Genomic DNA, 16,985 nt, shown 5'->3' with positions numbered 1-16,985 from the left:
CTGGAGTGCAATGGCATGATCTCGGCTCACTGCAACATCCACCTCCCGGGTTCAAGCAATTCTCCTGCCTCAGCCTCCCAAGTAGCTGGGATTACAGGCATGTGCCACCACACCTGGCTAATTTTGTATTTTTAGTAGAGACGGGGTTTCTCCATGTTGGTCAGGCTAGTCTCGAACTCCTGACCTCAGGTGATCCGCCTGCCTTGACCTCCCAAAGTGCTGGGATTACAGGAGTGAGCCACCGTGCCTGGCCCTTTTTTTTTGGGACGGAGTCTCACTCTTGTTGCCCAGGCTGGAGTGCAATAGTGCAATCTCGGCTCACTGCAACCTCTGCCTCCCAGGTTCAAGTGATTCTCCTGCCTCAGCCTCCTGAGTACCTGGGATTACAGATGCTTGCCACCACACCCGGCTAATTTTTGTATTTCTAGTAAAGACAGGATTTCACCATGTTGACCAGGCTGGTCTCGAACTCCTGACCTCAGATGATCCACTCGCCTTGGCCCCCCAAAGTGCTGGGATTACAGGCGTGAGCCACCATGCTCGGCCTTTTATTTTTATTATTTTATTTATTTGTTTTATTTATTTTTATGAGACAGAGTCTTGCTCTGTCACCCAGGCTGGAGTGCAGTGGCACGGTCTCGGCTCACTGCAACCTCCGCCAGGTTCAAATGATTCTCCTGCTTTAGCCTCCTGAGTAGCTGGGATTACAGGCACACGCCACCACGCCCAGCTAATTTTTGTAGTTTTAGTAGAGACGGGGTTTCACCATGTCGGCCAGGCTGGTCTCGAATTCCTGACCTCGTGATCCGCCTGCCTCAGCCTCCCAAAGTGCTGGGATTACAGGCGTGAGCCACCGTGCCCAGCCTTTTACTTTTATTATTTTATTTATTTATTTATTTATTTATTGAGACAGAGTCTCACTCTGTCACTCAGGCTGGAGTGCAGTGGTGTAATCTCGGCTCACTGCAGCCTCCGCCTCCCGGGTTCAAGCGATTCTCCTGCCTCAGCCACCTGAGTAGCTGGGACTATAGGCACGCGCCACCACACCCGGCTGATTTTTGTGTTTTTAGTAGAGACGGGGTTTCACCACGTTGGTCAGGCTGGTCTCAAACCCCTGACCTCATGATCTGCCTGCCTTGGCCTCCCAAAGTGCTCGGATTACAGGTGTGAGCCACCACCCCCGGCCCTATTTTTATTTTTTTAAAGAACCTTTCTTACCCATTTCATTTTCAGCCTGCAGTTTCTATTGTGAGGAGTTTCATATGCCAGGAAAAACATATGGTCTCTTGGTGCACGCGACTTCCTGCCAGGGTCCTCATCAGTATCATTCTACCTCACAGGGAGTTGACAAAACTGGCAGCACTGCGCAGCATGCAGGCACACAGTGGACACTTAGTTTTCATTGTTCCCTCTCATTTTAAAACTACCTTTTTCCAAACTCCTAATATTCCAAATTGATGGCAGGAGGTGAATGTAGGGGAGACAGTGCTTTACCCATGATCTGAGCTCACAAATATGTTTTTAATTTTTTTCTTTTTTCTTTCTTTTTTTTTTTGAGATGGAGTCTCTCTCTGCTGCCAGGGTGGAGTGCAGTGGTGACATCTTGTCTCACTGCAACCTCTGCCTCCCAAGTTCAAGTGATTCCCCTGCCTCAGCCTCCCGAGTAGTTGGGACTATAGGTGCGCGCCATGGCACCTGGCTGTTTTTAATTTTGTAGGCATTTTTAATTTTTAAAATAGAGATGGGAGCTGCATGCGGTAGCTCACACCTGCAATCCCAGCACTTCGGGAGGCTGAGGTGGTGGATCACCTGAGGTCAGGAGTTCGAGGCCAGCCTGGCCAACATAGTGAAACCCCCACCTCTACTAAAAAGACAAAAATTAGGCTGGGTGTTGTGGCTCACACCTGTAATTCCAGCACTTTGGGAGGCCAAGGCGGGCGGATCACGAGGTCAGGAGATCGAGACCATCCTGGCTAACACGGTGAAACCCCGCCTCTACTGAAAATACAAAAAATTAGCCGGGCATGGTGGCGGGTGCCTGTAGTCCCAGCTACTCAGGAGGCTGAGGGAAGAGAATGGCGTGACCCAGGAGGTGGAGCTTACAGTGAGCCGAGATTGTGCCACTGCACTCCAGCCTGGGCAACAGAGCGAGACTCCGTCTCAAAAAACAAACAAACAAACAAAACAAAAATTAGTCCGGCGTGGTGGTGGTGCCTGTAGTCCCAAGTACTCTGGACGTTGAAGCAGGAGAATCGCTTGAACCCGGGAGGCAGAGGTTGCAGTGAGCCGAGATCACGCCACTGCACTCCAGCCTGGGTGACACAGCAAGACTCTGCCTCAAAAAAAATAAAAAATAAAAAATAAAATAACAAGAGATAGGAGTCTCACGATGTTGCCTAGACTGGTCTCAAAGTTCTGGGCTTAAGCAATCCTCCTGTTTTGGTCCTCCCAAAGTGCTTGGATTACAGGCGTGAGAAACCACACTCAACCACAGATACGTAATTGATACACATTTTACAAAGCACTTCATACAGTTTCACTTGGACAAAACCCTGGTATTAAGCCAATTTTAGAGAGATTGTGACTTGGTCAAGGTTGCCAAGTAGGTGAGTCGGAGAGCCTAGATTAACCCGGATGTTGTGGGGCCAGCATTTCCTTATAATGCTGACCATCTGGCTGGTGCGGTGGCTCACATCTGTAATCCCAGCACTTTGGGAGGCCGAGGTGGGCGGATCATGAGATCAGGAGATCAGGAGATCGAGACCATCCTGTCCAACATGGTGAAACCCTGTCTCTACTAAAAATACAAAAATTAACTGGGCACAGTGGCACATGCCTGTAATCCCAACTACTCAGGAGGCTGAGACAGGTGAATTGCTTGAACCCGGGAGGCACTGCAGTAAGCCGAGATCGCACCACTGAACTCCAGCCTGGCGACAGAGCTAGACTCCATCTCAATAATAATAATAATATTAATAATAATAATAATAATAATAATAATGCTAGACTCCATCCCAAAAATAAAAAAAAATAATAATGCTGACCATCTATTTCTTTCACTTTGGGGAAAGTTTTTCTTGAATTGTTTACATAAAAAAGAGCTGAAAAAGACTTCAGGGAATGAGTACTAAGCATAAAAGCCTCCAACTTACTGAAATGCAACACATTGAAACACAAATTCTGCAAGGTTTTAAATACTTGGAACTCTTTAACTTACTGTTTTCTTTTGTTTTTTTTTGCTTTTTATACAGGGTCTTGCTCTGTTGCCCAGGCTGCAGTGCAGCGGTGCAAACATGACTCACTACAGCCTTGACCTCTTGGACTCAAGAGATCCTCTCGCCTCAGGCTCCTGAATAGCTGAGACCACAAGTGGGCAACACCATGGCCAGCAATTGTTTTTTCTTTTTTTTTGAGACGGAGTTTCGCTCTTGTAGGCCAGGCTGGAATGCAATGGCACAATCTTGGCTCACTGTAACCTCTGCCTCCCGGGTTCATGCAATTCTCCTGCCTCAGCGTCCCGAGTAGCTGGGATTACAGGCGTGCGTCACCACACCTTGCTAATTTATTTTTATTTTTAGTAGAGATGGGGTTTCACCATGTTAGCCAGGCTGGTCTTGAACTCCTGACCTCAGGTTATCTGCCCACCTCGGCCTCCCAAAGTGCTGGGATCACAGGCGTGAGCCACTGTGCCAGGTCTAATTTGTTTTTTTTTCTTTTTTTGAGAGAAGAGTCTCACTCTGTCACCCAGACTGGAGTGCAGTAGCACGATCCTGGCTCACTGCATCCAGGGTTCAAGCAATTCTCCTTGCCTCAGCCTGAGTAGCTGAGACTACAGGCGTGCGCCACCAAGCCTGGCTAATTTTCTTTTTTTCTTGAGACAGTCCTGCTCTGTCGCCCAGGCTGGAGTGCAGTGGCGCAATCTCGTCTCACTGCAACCTCTGCTTCCCAGGTTCAAGCAATTCCCCTGTTTCAGCCTCCCAAGTAGCTGGGATTACAGGCACCCACCACCATGCCCTGCTAATTTTTGTATTTTTAGTAAAGATGAGATTTCACCATGTTAGCTAGGCTGGTCTCGAACTCCTGAACTCAGGTGATCCACCCTCCTCAGCCTCCCAACGTGCTGGGATTACAGGCATGAGCCACTGTGCCTGGCCTAATTTACTGTTAAAAACCTATTTTCTCCCTCACATTTCTAAGCTACAGATTTGACTCTTGCTGATTTGTAAGGTATCTTCAGGTGATTGGTTCCAAGGCTCCTATGGATAACAAAAATCCATGGATGCTCACGTCCCTTACATAAAATGCCACATTATTTGCATATAACCTATGCATATCCTGCTGTATACTTTAAATCATCTCTAGATTACTTATAATACCTAGTATAATGTAAACAGGATATAAATAGTTGTTACACTATTATTTAGGGAATGACAAGGAAAATAGTCTACATGTTTCCTACAGAAATGACCATGAATTTTTTCAAAAAATTATTTTGAGACAGGGTCTCACTCTGGGCTGGAGTTCAGTGGTGTGATCATAGATCACTGCAACCTTGGACTGGGCTTCTGCAATCCCCCCACCTCGGCCTCCCTAGTGGCTGGGACTACAAGTGCATGCTACTGCACCTGGCTGATTTATTTTTTGTAGGGATCTCACTTTGTTGCACAGACTTCAAATATTCTCAATCCTCGACTGACTGAATCCATGGACACCGAACTCAGGGAATTAGAGTGCCGACTGGACAATCAATGAATGCATCACAAAATCCTTTCTGACCTTAGGGCAAAAGGCCAGTGCACCTAGAGGATTATTCCACACCTTTCTCCTTGTAGCAATGACTCCTACCAGGGAGAGGCCTGGCCAGTCATGCTTGCATTTCATCATTTTTCTTTGATTCAATTTACTTGAATCACCACTACACCTGGACACGAGGGACATCTGAGCATTAACACTACAGACTCAAAGACGTCCCGAGCCTCCAGGAAAATGACCAAGTGTCTTCTATAAACCCAGGAGGGAATATGGCGGGGGAATGGCCAGGAGTGAACTGTGCTGAGGCCCCTTTCTGAAAGACAGCCTCTTTCAGGAACTGAATGTTTAGGCACTCCAGGAACACAGCTGATAGGAGGCGAGACAGCAACTGGCTAATTCCCTCAATCACCAGCATCTCACTCACCTCGCAGTGATGTAGGGCTCTGAAACTCAGAAAAAAAAATCAGAAAACAGAACCTACGGAGGCCAGGTGTGATGGTTGATGCCTACAATCCCAGCACTTTGGGATGCTGAGGCTGGCAGATCACCTGAGGTCAGGTGTTCTGTACCAGCCTGGTCAACATAGTGAAACCACCTCTGCTGCTCACTTTAAAAAAAAAAAAACAAAAACCTGCTGACCCTTTTGTAGTTAAGCGTGATGATTGGGTTTTCATGCTCATGAAGTGTGCCTCCCTCAAAACTGGTTGCATTGACACATTACCCAACTGACATGAAAAAAGTGGCCTACTCCAAATTGAATTCCATCCTCTTAAAGTTCTTCCCTAGCACGGAGTGGGGGATGGCAGTTAGCCTGAGTGTTTTAGGAAGAGGAGACTACAACACCTTAAGCAGAGGAAAAGCACCTTCAGGGGAACTGCATATATTAAGAATGGTTTTTTATCTTCAATCAGGGGCATCCAAGGGAGAGAATATAGTCATGGGTTTAGTTACAGTTTATGGTTAGGCCAGTAAAACCCCTTCCTCATCCCTCTTTTCCACTTATCACTAGGGACAGAAACTATGACTCCAGGCTGCTAAATGCCTAAAGCAAAAGAAAACAGAACAAAAGGTGGATTGCACAAGCTTGCTTGGAAACAGTAGAGGAATAGTGACACGCAGCGCTGACCTAGCCATAGGGAACCCACCCCAAATAGACCTATTCCTGTTTCCTTTATTCACTGATTAAAACAATATATTTTGTTTTTTCTTGAGACAGTCTTGCTCTGTCAGTGAGTGCAGTGGCATGGTCTCAGTTCACTGCAACCTCCGCCTCCCGGGTTCAAGCGATTCTCCCGCCTGTCTCCCAAGTAGCTGGGATTACAGGCACGTGCCAGCATGCACAGCTTTAAACAATATTTTAAGCAGAGTTTCCTGCTACTGCTCAGCTTACGTAACTCCATACCCACAGCACCTACAACCTTTGAATTGAGCAGCATGTTATGTTTGCAAGTGAGCTACTCCTTATATAACCCGTCAGGGAGCTGTCAGATCTGGGAGGATGCTAATTTCATAACCAGAGACTATAGACTAAATGAACCATATCTTGGAAGAAAATGACTTTATTCTAATTAACTCACAAAGAATAAAATCATAACAGCTAGTTTAAGGAGGCCACACAAACATTTGCCCAGTCCCAGATTCTACAGAGTAGGGACACCCCCCATTCCATTTCAATTCTGAAGCAAGGAAGCTAGGAATGACAGGAGAGGTTTAACTGATGGTTACACTTTATACCCTCACTATCAATTCTATTTTTATACTAAATTAACTTAGTTATGAGAGCTGATTTTCCATCTCTCCAGGTTGAACTTCTTCATTAGGCCAATCCTGCAAACAGAAAAGATTAAGTTAGAAGAGTGCTAGCTTCATAAACTCAATAAAACAGACGCCTTCCAAATTATGAAAGCCACGACAAAAGGCCAAGGCTTTTTTTTTTTTTGATAAAAAATAGAGATGAGGTCTTGCTATGTTGCCCAGGCTGGTCTCGAACTCCTGGACTCAAGCAATCCTCCCACCTTGGCCTTCCAGAGTGCTGGGTTCCACGAAGGTTATGGTTTTGTTTGTAAGCTACTGAAGGCATCCTACAACTAACAAGACACCCTACATCTCAAGAGTTCCCCTGAGGAACTTAATTAACTCCTTTCACTCAATGAGGTACAGATACCAGGTATCAGTCTTTTTGTCTATTCCTGGATTTTGGTGAAAAAAGAATCTAATCTTATATTCACAGCCTTAAGCCTAGAAGGTCACTTACATCCAGTTATCACAGTAAGATCTGGCATACTGATTTATACCTTCTTTTTTTTTTTTCTTTTAAATTTGAGACGGAGTCTCCCCACTGTTGCCCAGGCTGGAGTGCAGTGGCGGGATCTTGGCTCACTGCAACCTCTGCCTCCCAGGTTCAAGCAATTCTCCTGCCTCAGCCTCCTGAGTAGCTGGGAGTACAGGTACCTGCCACCACACCCAGCTAATTTTTTGTATTTTTAGTACAGATGGGGTTTTGCCATGTTGGCCAGGCTGGCCTCAAACTCCCGACACCAGGTGATCCACCGGTCTTGGCCTCCCAAAGTGCTGGGATTACAAGCGTGAGCCACTGTGTCTGGCCTATACCTTCTAAAGGAAGAAAATTCAGAAAATTACTCATAAAAATGACTAGAAACCTCTGGTTCAGTTGTTAGGAGTTAATTCTAGAGAAATTTCAACAGTCTTCTCTAATTTATTAATTTATTAAACACAGATTCCCCTAAGCTCTACAGGATCCAGGAATTCCACTGTGAATTAAGCAGATGTAAATTGGACAAATCACCTACCGTTTGCAAGTCGGCACTGTTTCAGCACCTCATTGAAACCCTCACAGAGCTTGATGTCACCCTGGTTCTGGGCACACTCCAGAAACTGTTTGATCTCATAGAAGCAAGGCTGCTGCTGCTGTGCTGGCTGGGTTCCCTGAGGCTCCTGCGAAGGCGAAACATTCAACATTGCTGAGAAAGAAAATCATACCTATGCCTAGACAATGAAGAGTATCCATCCTCTTTGAGGTTAACGGAAAATGGAACTAGCACCAGATGCAAATTAAAGTTTCCATCTATTAACATGGAAAATGAAAACATTTAAATCTTCATTTACTTAAAAAATATTTTAGGACAAACGTGGTGGCTCACGCCTGTAATTCCAACACTTTGGGAGGCCGAGGAGGGTGAATCACTTGAGGTCAGGAGTTTGAGACCAGCCTGGCCAATATGGTGAAACCCTGTCCCTACTAAAAATACAAAAATTTAGCCGGGCGTGGTGGCAGGCGCCTGTAATCCCAGCTACTCAGTAGGCTGAGGCAGGAGAATCGCTTGAACCCGGGCGGTAGAGCCTGGACGACAGAGCGAGACTCCACCTCCAAAAAAGAAGAATTTAAATAAATATTTTTTGTAAAGACAGGGTTGCGCTATGCTGCCCAGCCTGGTCTCAAACTTCTGGGCTCAAGTAATCCCCTCACTTCAGCCTCCCAATGTGCTGGGATTATAGGCATGAGCCTCTGTGCCCAGCCAAAAGTGAAAATATTTAAAAGCTGAAAGCCAACAGTTTTAACAAAATTCCAATTACGACCAGAAAGATTCATAAATAAAGATGCAAATAAAGTGGAATTGTTATCTTGTTATCAAGACTAAATGGTTTACTGAAGCTTCAGGGAGGAAAAATGGTACTATTATAGAAAAATGGATGGAGCAGTTTCAAGCACACCGGAAATACAAGAGTATACACACCTATGCTCATTAGACTAGAAAACCCACACACATCAGAAAGATGGGTAATGGCAAACATCACGTATAAGAGCACAGAGCTATGTGAGATTTTTGATTTGTTAACTAAGATCAAGACAGGATTAGCAGGAAGTGTCACTGGGATGAAATATTCAAAGGGAAAAGTGGTTGTTTTACAGTGAGTCAAGTGGGCTGTTGTCTAAGTCTACTCCTTGGGAAGAAATACAATTTGTACAGTACTTGTTGGTGCTGGCCTAAGGCAATAACTCAATGGCCAAATGTGGCTTTAAAACCCATTGTCTATTAACAGCACAGTGGGTTCTAAAATCAAAGACAATTCCTACACATAAGGAACTTACAAACGTCTGGGTTTTCTCATAAAATCCATCCATGGAAGGGAAATGCTGCCTAAATTCCCACCTGGTAAGTGATGTCAGGTCTCGCAGGCTCAGCATTACTTCCTCCACTGAAGCCCCCAGTAATAGCGTGACCCAATGTGTGCCCCACAGCAGAGCCCACAGCCACGCCAGCTGCAGTGGTTGCCATTTGGGCCATCAGACCAGGCTGCCGGGGCACAGCAGCAGAAGAGCCAACTGCAGATGGGGTGCCGCTGCTGGTGGCTGAGCGACTGGTGCTGGCCTGGGTGTAGCTCTCATCTGAGGGGCCCGGCTGTGAAAGAAAAGAAAAAAACATATCAAGTTCCCAATTCCAACCAGTTTTGGAAATTGTCAACTTAAAATAACTTACATATTAAAATGGACCTCAAGATTTTCATTTCAAATTATTTACATCATTTTAACCCTTCGATTTTTTTTTTTTGAGATGGAGCTTCGCTCTTGTTGCCCAGGCTGGTGCAATCTCAGCTCATTGCAACCTCCGCCTCCCAGACTCAAGAGATTCTCTTGCCTCCACCTTCCGAGCAGCTGGGATTACAGGCACCTGCCCCCACGTCCGGCTAATTTTTTGTATTTTTAGTAGAGACGAGGTTTCACTATGGTGACCATGGCTGGTCTCAAGCTCCTGACCTCAGGTGATCCACCCGCCTCGGGCTCCCAAAGTGCTGGGATTACAGGCGTGAGCCACCGCGCGTGGCCTAATTTTTTTTTTTTTTTTTGAGACAGGGCCTCACTCTGACACCCAGGCTGGAGTGCAGTGTCACGATCCTATCTCACTGCAACCTCTGCCTCCTGGGTTCAAGCGATTCTCCTGCCTTCGATTCCCAAGTAGCTGGGATTACAGGCGCGCACCACCACATCTGGCTAATTTTTTTATTTCTAGTAGAGATGGAGTTTCACCATGTTGGCCAGGCTGGTCTCGAACTCCTGACCTCAAGTGATCCACCTGCCTCGGCCTCCCAAAGTGTTGGGATTACAGGTGTGAGCCACCACGCCCAGCCACTTTAATCTTTTCTTATAATAGTAATAGCCTAGGACATACTAATTTTTTCTGCTTCTTTGCAACCATTTCCATGTATTCGCATAGCCCACAGTATCTTTAAAGACATATCCAACATGTCATAAGAAATATAGACTACTAAAAGTTAGATTCTTACAGGATTCATTCATTCAAGTATTAGGTAACTACAAGGCGCTGGTAATGTAACTGTGAACAAGAGACAAAAATCTCTGCATTCATGGAGTTTACATTTTATTGAGGGATCAAATAATCAACATAGGCTGCGGAGTGGTGGCTCTTGCCTGTAATCCCAGTGATTAGGGAAGTGGAGGCAAAAGGATTATTTGAGGCCAGGACTTTGAGACCAGCCAGGGTCACATAATGAGACCCTGTCTCAACTAAAATATAAAATAGAATAAAGTCGCCAGGTGTGGTGCACAGGTGGCGCATGCCTGTAGTCCCAGCTACTCTGGAGGCTGAGGTGAGAGAATAGCTTGAGCCCAGGAAGTCAAGGCTGCAGTTAGCCATGATTACGTCACTGCACTACAGCCTGAGTTAGACTCTGACTCAAAATATAAATAAATAAACATTCTAATTAAGACCTAAAGATGGTCAACTGGGGAAATAGTCTAGTCTAATTCCTTCATTTTACACATTACAAAACAAGACTGGCCAAAGTGACTCGTCTGAACTATTACACCAAAAGCAACTTCATCTATTCCTCATCTGTTCAACGTTCAGATGCTTTCAACAATTTCGAAACCCCTTCTCAAATAACAAAAGACTAATTATGTCCTACAAGTATTTAAAAATCTTCATATGTATCACGCTCCCTCTGACCATTTCCGGATTATTTCCTTGGGTGCTCTTTTCCCCGACATCAGGCTAGGTCAAAATTTATGCCTTCCTACCACCCGGCCATAACGTTATGCCTTTCCCGTTGTTTGGATAGGAAACTTTTTCCGTAAGTGAATTCTCTCCCCACACTCCCCTAACATACGCTTTACATTCAATCTACCCCCGCCTGGCTGAGGCGAGCCCACGCCGCAGCCGACCTCGGTTCGCCCCCGCCCGCGGCCTCCCTCTGCGTCATTGCGCCAGTAAGGTCCGGACGGCCGCGCTTTGGTCTCAAACCCTGCGATGGTCTCACCTGGCCGGAGGGGCCATGCGGGAGGTGCGGCTTCGGCTTCCACGCGGCATCCTAGGTACGCGACGGCTAGGCCTCCAGACGGGTGACAACCAGCGAAGAGCCAAGCGACTTCTGAGAAGACCGGAAGGTGGGAGGCGGGGCTGGCCTCAACGCGCAACCAACCAGCACACAGGCAGAGAACTTCCGTTCTCCGGCGTCTCCGCAGGCCTGAAGGTCATTGGAAGAGCAGGACGTCACGGCGACGCCTCGTCCTTCGCGGCCAACGCCCTGAACTTGGCGCCAGGAGCTTTAAAACCCGGAAGTTCCTGTGGTTGGTCCGCGAACCTTGTCCTCCGGTCCCCGCATGAGAGCACTTAGCATTTTGCTTCCCTAGGGCAGCTGGACCGTCGCTGCGTCCTTCAAACATTTGTATTAAATCCAACCTTAAGAGTGACTCACATCTCTGGCTGGATTGCCAGGGGATCTTGGGCAGATTGCTTAGCCTTTCTGAGCATTCAGTTATAAGGGCAAATATTTTTGGAGGCACAATGTGGACGCGTAGTATGAACTGAATGAAAGACATCGGTTTCGTCAAAAATAAAGAGTTGAGTTAGTTGTATTTGGTATTTCTCTTTCTTGTCTGTGGATCCAGTCAGCAAAAGTTAAATTCAGGCAGCAATAATGTTTTACATTTATGTATTACTATATATTTTCAGCTCCTTTTCATATGTATTATAGAATTTGTGTCCAGAATTGGGATAGTAACCATACACTGGTAAATTCAACAAAAATTTACTGGGTGTCTAGCTAGGTTCTGGAGATACTGCACCAAACCAGATAAGATTCTACCTTCACGAAGTTAAGTTTCAAGGAGGGGAAACACAAACGCCTACGTAAATCAGGTGGTGGTGACGTGAAAAGCGGGGAAGGAGACTGGAAATTAGAGGTTATGCAAGGTGGGGGGTCATTTGAACGGAGCCCTTGAAGAGGTGGGGAAGCAAGCCATGTATTTATGAAAATAAGAACATTACAGGAAGAGAGAACAGCAATTGCAAAGGCCCCAAGGATCTGTGCTTTAGTGATACTTGATGTGAAATGCTTTTTTTTTTTTTTTTTAGACGGAGTCTGGCTCTGTCGCCCAGGCTGGAGTGCAGTGGCGCGTTCTCAGCCCACTGCAGCCTCCGCCTCCCGGATTCAAGCGATTCTCCTGCCTCAGTCTTCCGAGTAGTTGGGATTACAGCCGCACGTCAACCCGCCTGGCTAATTTTTTATTTTAGTAGAAACAGTGTTTCACCATGTTGGTCAGGCTGGTCTCGAGCTCTTGACCTCAGGTGATCCATCTACCTCAGCCTGCAAGTGCTGGGATTACAGGCATAAGCCACCAGGCCCAGCCTGAAATGCTTTCAACAGTTACATTAAACATCGCTAAAATAAGGGGAAATTTGGCTAGTGGCATTTCATAATGGGCCCATGGGAAAGTCCCTTGCAGCTGGAGTGAGGTTTATTGAGGAGAGGAAGCGGAGCTGGAACCCCCATTTCTGCTTGATGTCAATCAGAAATTTCTCCCTTCCACCAGAGGAAGTAGAGTTTAAAACAGCCTTCCCGTGTCCCAGCAACAGCAGAACGTACTTGGAACTAAAGGGTGAATAACGTGGGAGCTAAGCTAAGAGGATGCAAAGGCAAAAGAATGATATAATGGGCTCTGGGGATTTGGAGGGATGTGCTGGGGGGTAAGGGATAAAAGACTACACTGTTGAGTACGGTGTACACTGCTCGGGTGATGGGTGCATCAAAACCTCAGAAATCACCACTAAAGAACTTTTCCATGTAACCAAACACCACCTGTTCCCCCAAAAGTATTGAAATAAAAAGATTTCTAACAATAAAAAGGGTGAATTATACAAAAACCTTTTGTAAAAAACAAAGCTTTATTTTTACATAACTTCTTAAAGGAATGAATGCTTTACAAATAATAAGACTTTTTACTTGCTTTTAGATAATTCATAAGCAGAGATGAAGAAAAGGAGTCTTATAAAGGATACATTCTGGCACAAGAAGGGTTTAGAATGAGGAGAACTTTGGACAGTTCAAGACAGAAAGGAATCCAGACCAGAACAGGCACCATTTTACTCAAACGTGGCTAAGTCATTCATTCCTAAATTTAAAGACTATTAGATATTCATACAAAGTTATTTTGTGTTGGTAAGGGATTGGAGAAAACCTAAATTCCTGCCAATAGAATATTGGTTAAAAAAATAATGGCAGGCTGGGCGTGGTGGCTCACGCCTCTAATCCCAGCACTTTGGGAGTCCGAGGTGGGCAGATCACAAGGTCAACAGATCGAGACCATCCTGGCTAACATGGTGAAACCGTCTCTAGTAAAAATACAAAAATTAGCCGGGTGCGGTGGCACATGCCTGTAGTCCCAGCTACTCGGGAGGCTGAGGTAGGAGAATGGCGTGATCCCAGGAGGTGGAGGTTGCAGTGAGCCAAGATTGCACCACTGCATTCCAGCCTGGGTGACACAGCAAGACTCCGTCTCAAAAAAAAAAAAGCACATTCACATAATATGCAACTATAAAAAAAAATGAGGAATCTTCCCTGTATATTGACGTGAAATGATTTCCAAAATAAACTACAAGTGATAAAAAAAGCAAGGGGTAGAATTGAGTACAGTGTGCTATTATTTGTGTAAAACAGAAAAGACCATATTGTATATGCATAAAATATCTGAAGTTGATAACACTGGTTGCCTTCAGGCAGTGGGACTGGGTGTCTGTGGTTGGGGGGGCAGTCAGTAGCTTTTGGATGTTGAAGCAGTTAATGTATTCTGTCCAAAAACCAAATTAAGAAAAAGTTAATTAAAACAAAGAACAAGAAATTCAGAATTGAAAATACCAGAATTCTGCTACATATCATTTATAGTTTGCTGAGACAGATGTGTGAAGTTCACTCTGTTTTTTTGAGACAGAGTTTCGCTCTTGTTGCCCAGGTGCAATCTTGGCTTGCTGCAACCTCTGCCTCACAGGTTGAAGCAATTCTCCTGCCTCAGCCTCCCAAGTAGCTGGGATTACAGGTGTGCACCACCATACCTGACTAATTTTGTATTTTTAGTAGAGATGGGGTTTCACTATGTTGGTTAGGCTGGTCTCAAATTCCTGACCTCAAGTGATCCACCCGCCTCGGCCTCCCAAAGTGCTAGAATTACAACTGTGAGTCACTGTACCTGGCTAATTTGCTCTTTAGTAAAATTTCTATAGCAACTTCTCATTCCATAGTGATTTCAGTCACTCTCAACAAATTTACTTATAGTTATTAATATCTGAACTTTTGCAGGTTTTATCATAGATATGACACTGGCCAAATGGACTCTTGAATATTGTAGTAAACATTCTGCTCAAATTAGGTAACAGGTGTTTGAAGTTTTAAAATTATGCAAACTGTACTCCAGAAATTTTACTTCTAGGAATTTAAGAAACAGTCATGATTGTACAAATAAATGTGTTGTAGGGATGTTCATTTAAAATGTGTAAAACAGGAAAAATTTGTAAACAACCTAAGTGTCCTATAATATAATTTGTTAAATAAGTTATGATACATACATATGATGAAATGTATGCAGCCATTAAAAAATGTTATGAGGGGCTGGGCATGGTGGATCAAACCTGTAATCCCAGCACTTTGGGGAGCTGAGGTGGGTGGATCACTTGAGGTCAGGAGTTTGAGACTAGCCTGGCCAACATGGTGAAACCCCATCTCTACTAAATAATACAAAAAATTAGCTGGGTGTGGTGGCTCATGCTTGTAATCCCAGCTACTTGGGAGGCTGAGGCAGGAGAATTGCTTGAACCTGGGAGGCGGAGGTTGCAGCGAGTAGAGATTGCACCATTGCACTCCAGCCTGGGCGACAAGAAGGAAACTCCATCTCAAGAAAAAAAAAAAGGAAAGAATATTTGACATGAAAGGTATTTTTACAATACATACAATACATTGTGTGAAAGAGCAGATTACACGATAGTACACAGTGTGTTTATAGTTTGAGAAAGTAAATATATATTTTGAATATTGGAATTATATATACCCAACTAGTAATATCATCCATTGAGTCATGGAATTATAAGTGACTTTTTTTTTTGCTTGTCCCTATTTTCCAGTTTTTCTACAGTGACCATACTTGCCATAATTAAACATAGCATGGTAGTTTAAAATATGTCCACAAATTCTTTGATGTTCTTTTCAAAAGGTGGAGCCCAGTCCCTATCCCCTTGAGTGTAGGCTGGGTTACCTGATTCCCTTCTGACAGATAGGAAAAAGCAAAAGTGATGGTTTGCAACTTTGCAAACTACATAATAAAAGGTACTGTGGCTTCCTCCTTGTTCACTCTTTGATTACTCACTTGGGAAAGCCAGCTGTCACACCATGACACCTAAGCAGCCTGTAGAGAGGCTCATGTGACAGGAAGTGAGGCCTCAGGTCAGCAGTCATGTTAAGTGAGCCACCTTGAAAACAGGCTTTAGGTGACTGCAGTCTCAGTCGACAGCTTGACTGCAATGTCATGAGACACCGAGCCCAAATGACCCAGGTATGTCACTCCTGAATTCCTGACCCACAGAAATGGAGATCTAAGTATTTTTGTATATTTATTTATTTTTGAGACAGTCTCTCACTCTGTCACCCAGGCTGGAGTGCAGTGGTATGATCTTGGCTCACTACAACCTCTGCCCCCCAGGCTCAAGTGATTCTCCTGCATCAGCCTCCTGAGTAGCTGGGACCACAGGTGTGCACCACCATGCCTGGCTAATTTTTGCATTTTCTGTAGAGATGGAATCTCATGATGTTGCCCAGGCTGGTCTTGAACTTCTGGACTTGTGATCTGCCCACCTCGGCCTCCCAAAGTGTTGGAATTACAGGCATGAGCCACTGTCCCCAGCCCTAAGTATTTATTTTAAGCCACTAGGTTTGGAGTAATTTGTTACATAGCAGTAGATAATACACATATTTCCTACAGTGACCACATTTATAATTTAACTTTAATTAAAAAGGCCAGGTGCAGTGGCTCATGCCTGTAATCCCAGCACTTTGGGAGGCCGAGTCTGGAAGATCGCTTGAGCCCAGGAGTTTGAGACCAGCCTGGGCAACATGGCAAAACCCCTGCTCTACAAAATATAAAAAAAATTAGCCGGGTGTGGTGGTGTCTACCTGTGGTCTCAGATACTTGGGAGACTATGGTGGGAGAATCACTTGAGTCCAGGAAGTTGAGGCTGCAGTGAGCTGTGACTGTGCAACGGTACTCTAGCCTGTGGGACAGTGAGACTCTGTCTCAAAAAAAAATTTTTTTTGGCCAGGGGCGGTTGCTCATGCCTGTAATCCCAGCACTTTGGGAGGCCGAGGAAGATGGATCACAGAGTCAAGAGATCGAGATTATCCTTGCCAACATGGTGAAACCCCATCTCTACTAAAAATACAAAAATTACCTGGGTGTGGTGGCATGCACCTGTAGTCCCAGCTACTTGAGAGGCTGAGGCAGGAGAATCACCTGAACCTGGTAGGCAGAGGTTGCAGTGAGCCGAGATCACGCTACTGCACTCCAGCTCAACAAATTTTTTTTTTAAATTAAAAATTTCTACTATCTAAATGAGCAAAATCACCAGGTGCAGTTGATCACACCTGTAATCTCAGCACTTTGGGATATTGAGGTGGGAAGAACATCTGAGGTCAGGAGTTTGAGACCAGCCTGCTGTGAGCAGAGATTGCACCACTGCACTCCAGCCTGGGAGACAGAGACCCCATCTCAAAAACAAAACAAAACAAAACAAAAAACATAAAAAACCAGCATATGCATTTGAAAAGAACAGCATCAGCCAGGCACAGTGGCTCACGTCTGTAATCCTAGCACTTTGGGAGGCTGAGGGTGGAGGATAGCTGAACCCAGGAGTTTGAGACCAGCCTCGGCAACA

The 16,985-nt window shown here is 45.1% G+C and overlaps 1 protein-coding gene and 1 pseudogene across 1 annotated transcript; one reads left to right on the top strand and one right to left on the bottom strand.

Moving 5' to 3' along the window:
• The first annotated feature begins 5,389 nt into the window (after nt 1-5,389).
• Nucleotides 5,390-5,483, top strand: LOC115833931 (annotated as a pseudogene).
• Nucleotides 5,484-6,293: 810 nt separating this feature from the next.
• On the bottom strand, nt 6,294-11,192 carry LOC100596299 (coiled-coil-helix-coiled-coil-helix domain-containing protein 2). Its single transcript, XM_003281697.4, is given in 5 exon segments — nt 6,294-6,579; nt 7,563-7,707; nt 8,925-9,109; nt 9,112-9,173; nt 11,050-11,192. Coding segments are annotated over 5 exon segments (453 nt in total). The 5' UTR covers nt 11,100-11,192; the 3' UTR covers nt 6,294-6,568.
• Between the last annotated feature and the right edge of the window lie 5,793 nt (nt 11,193-16,985).

This window comes from Nomascus leucogenys, unplaced genomic scaffold (genome assembly GCF_006542625.1).
Source record: "Nomascus leucogenys isolate Asia unplaced genomic scaffold, Asia_NLE_v1 001128F_53017_qpd_obj, whole genome shotgun sequence".
Classification (NCBI taxonomy): domain Eukaryota; kingdom Metazoa; phylum Chordata; class Mammalia; order Primates; family Hylobatidae; genus Nomascus; species Nomascus leucogenys.
The sequence above is the reverse complement of the archived record's forward strand: the minus strand, read 5'-3'. Positions and strand labels throughout refer to the sequence as shown.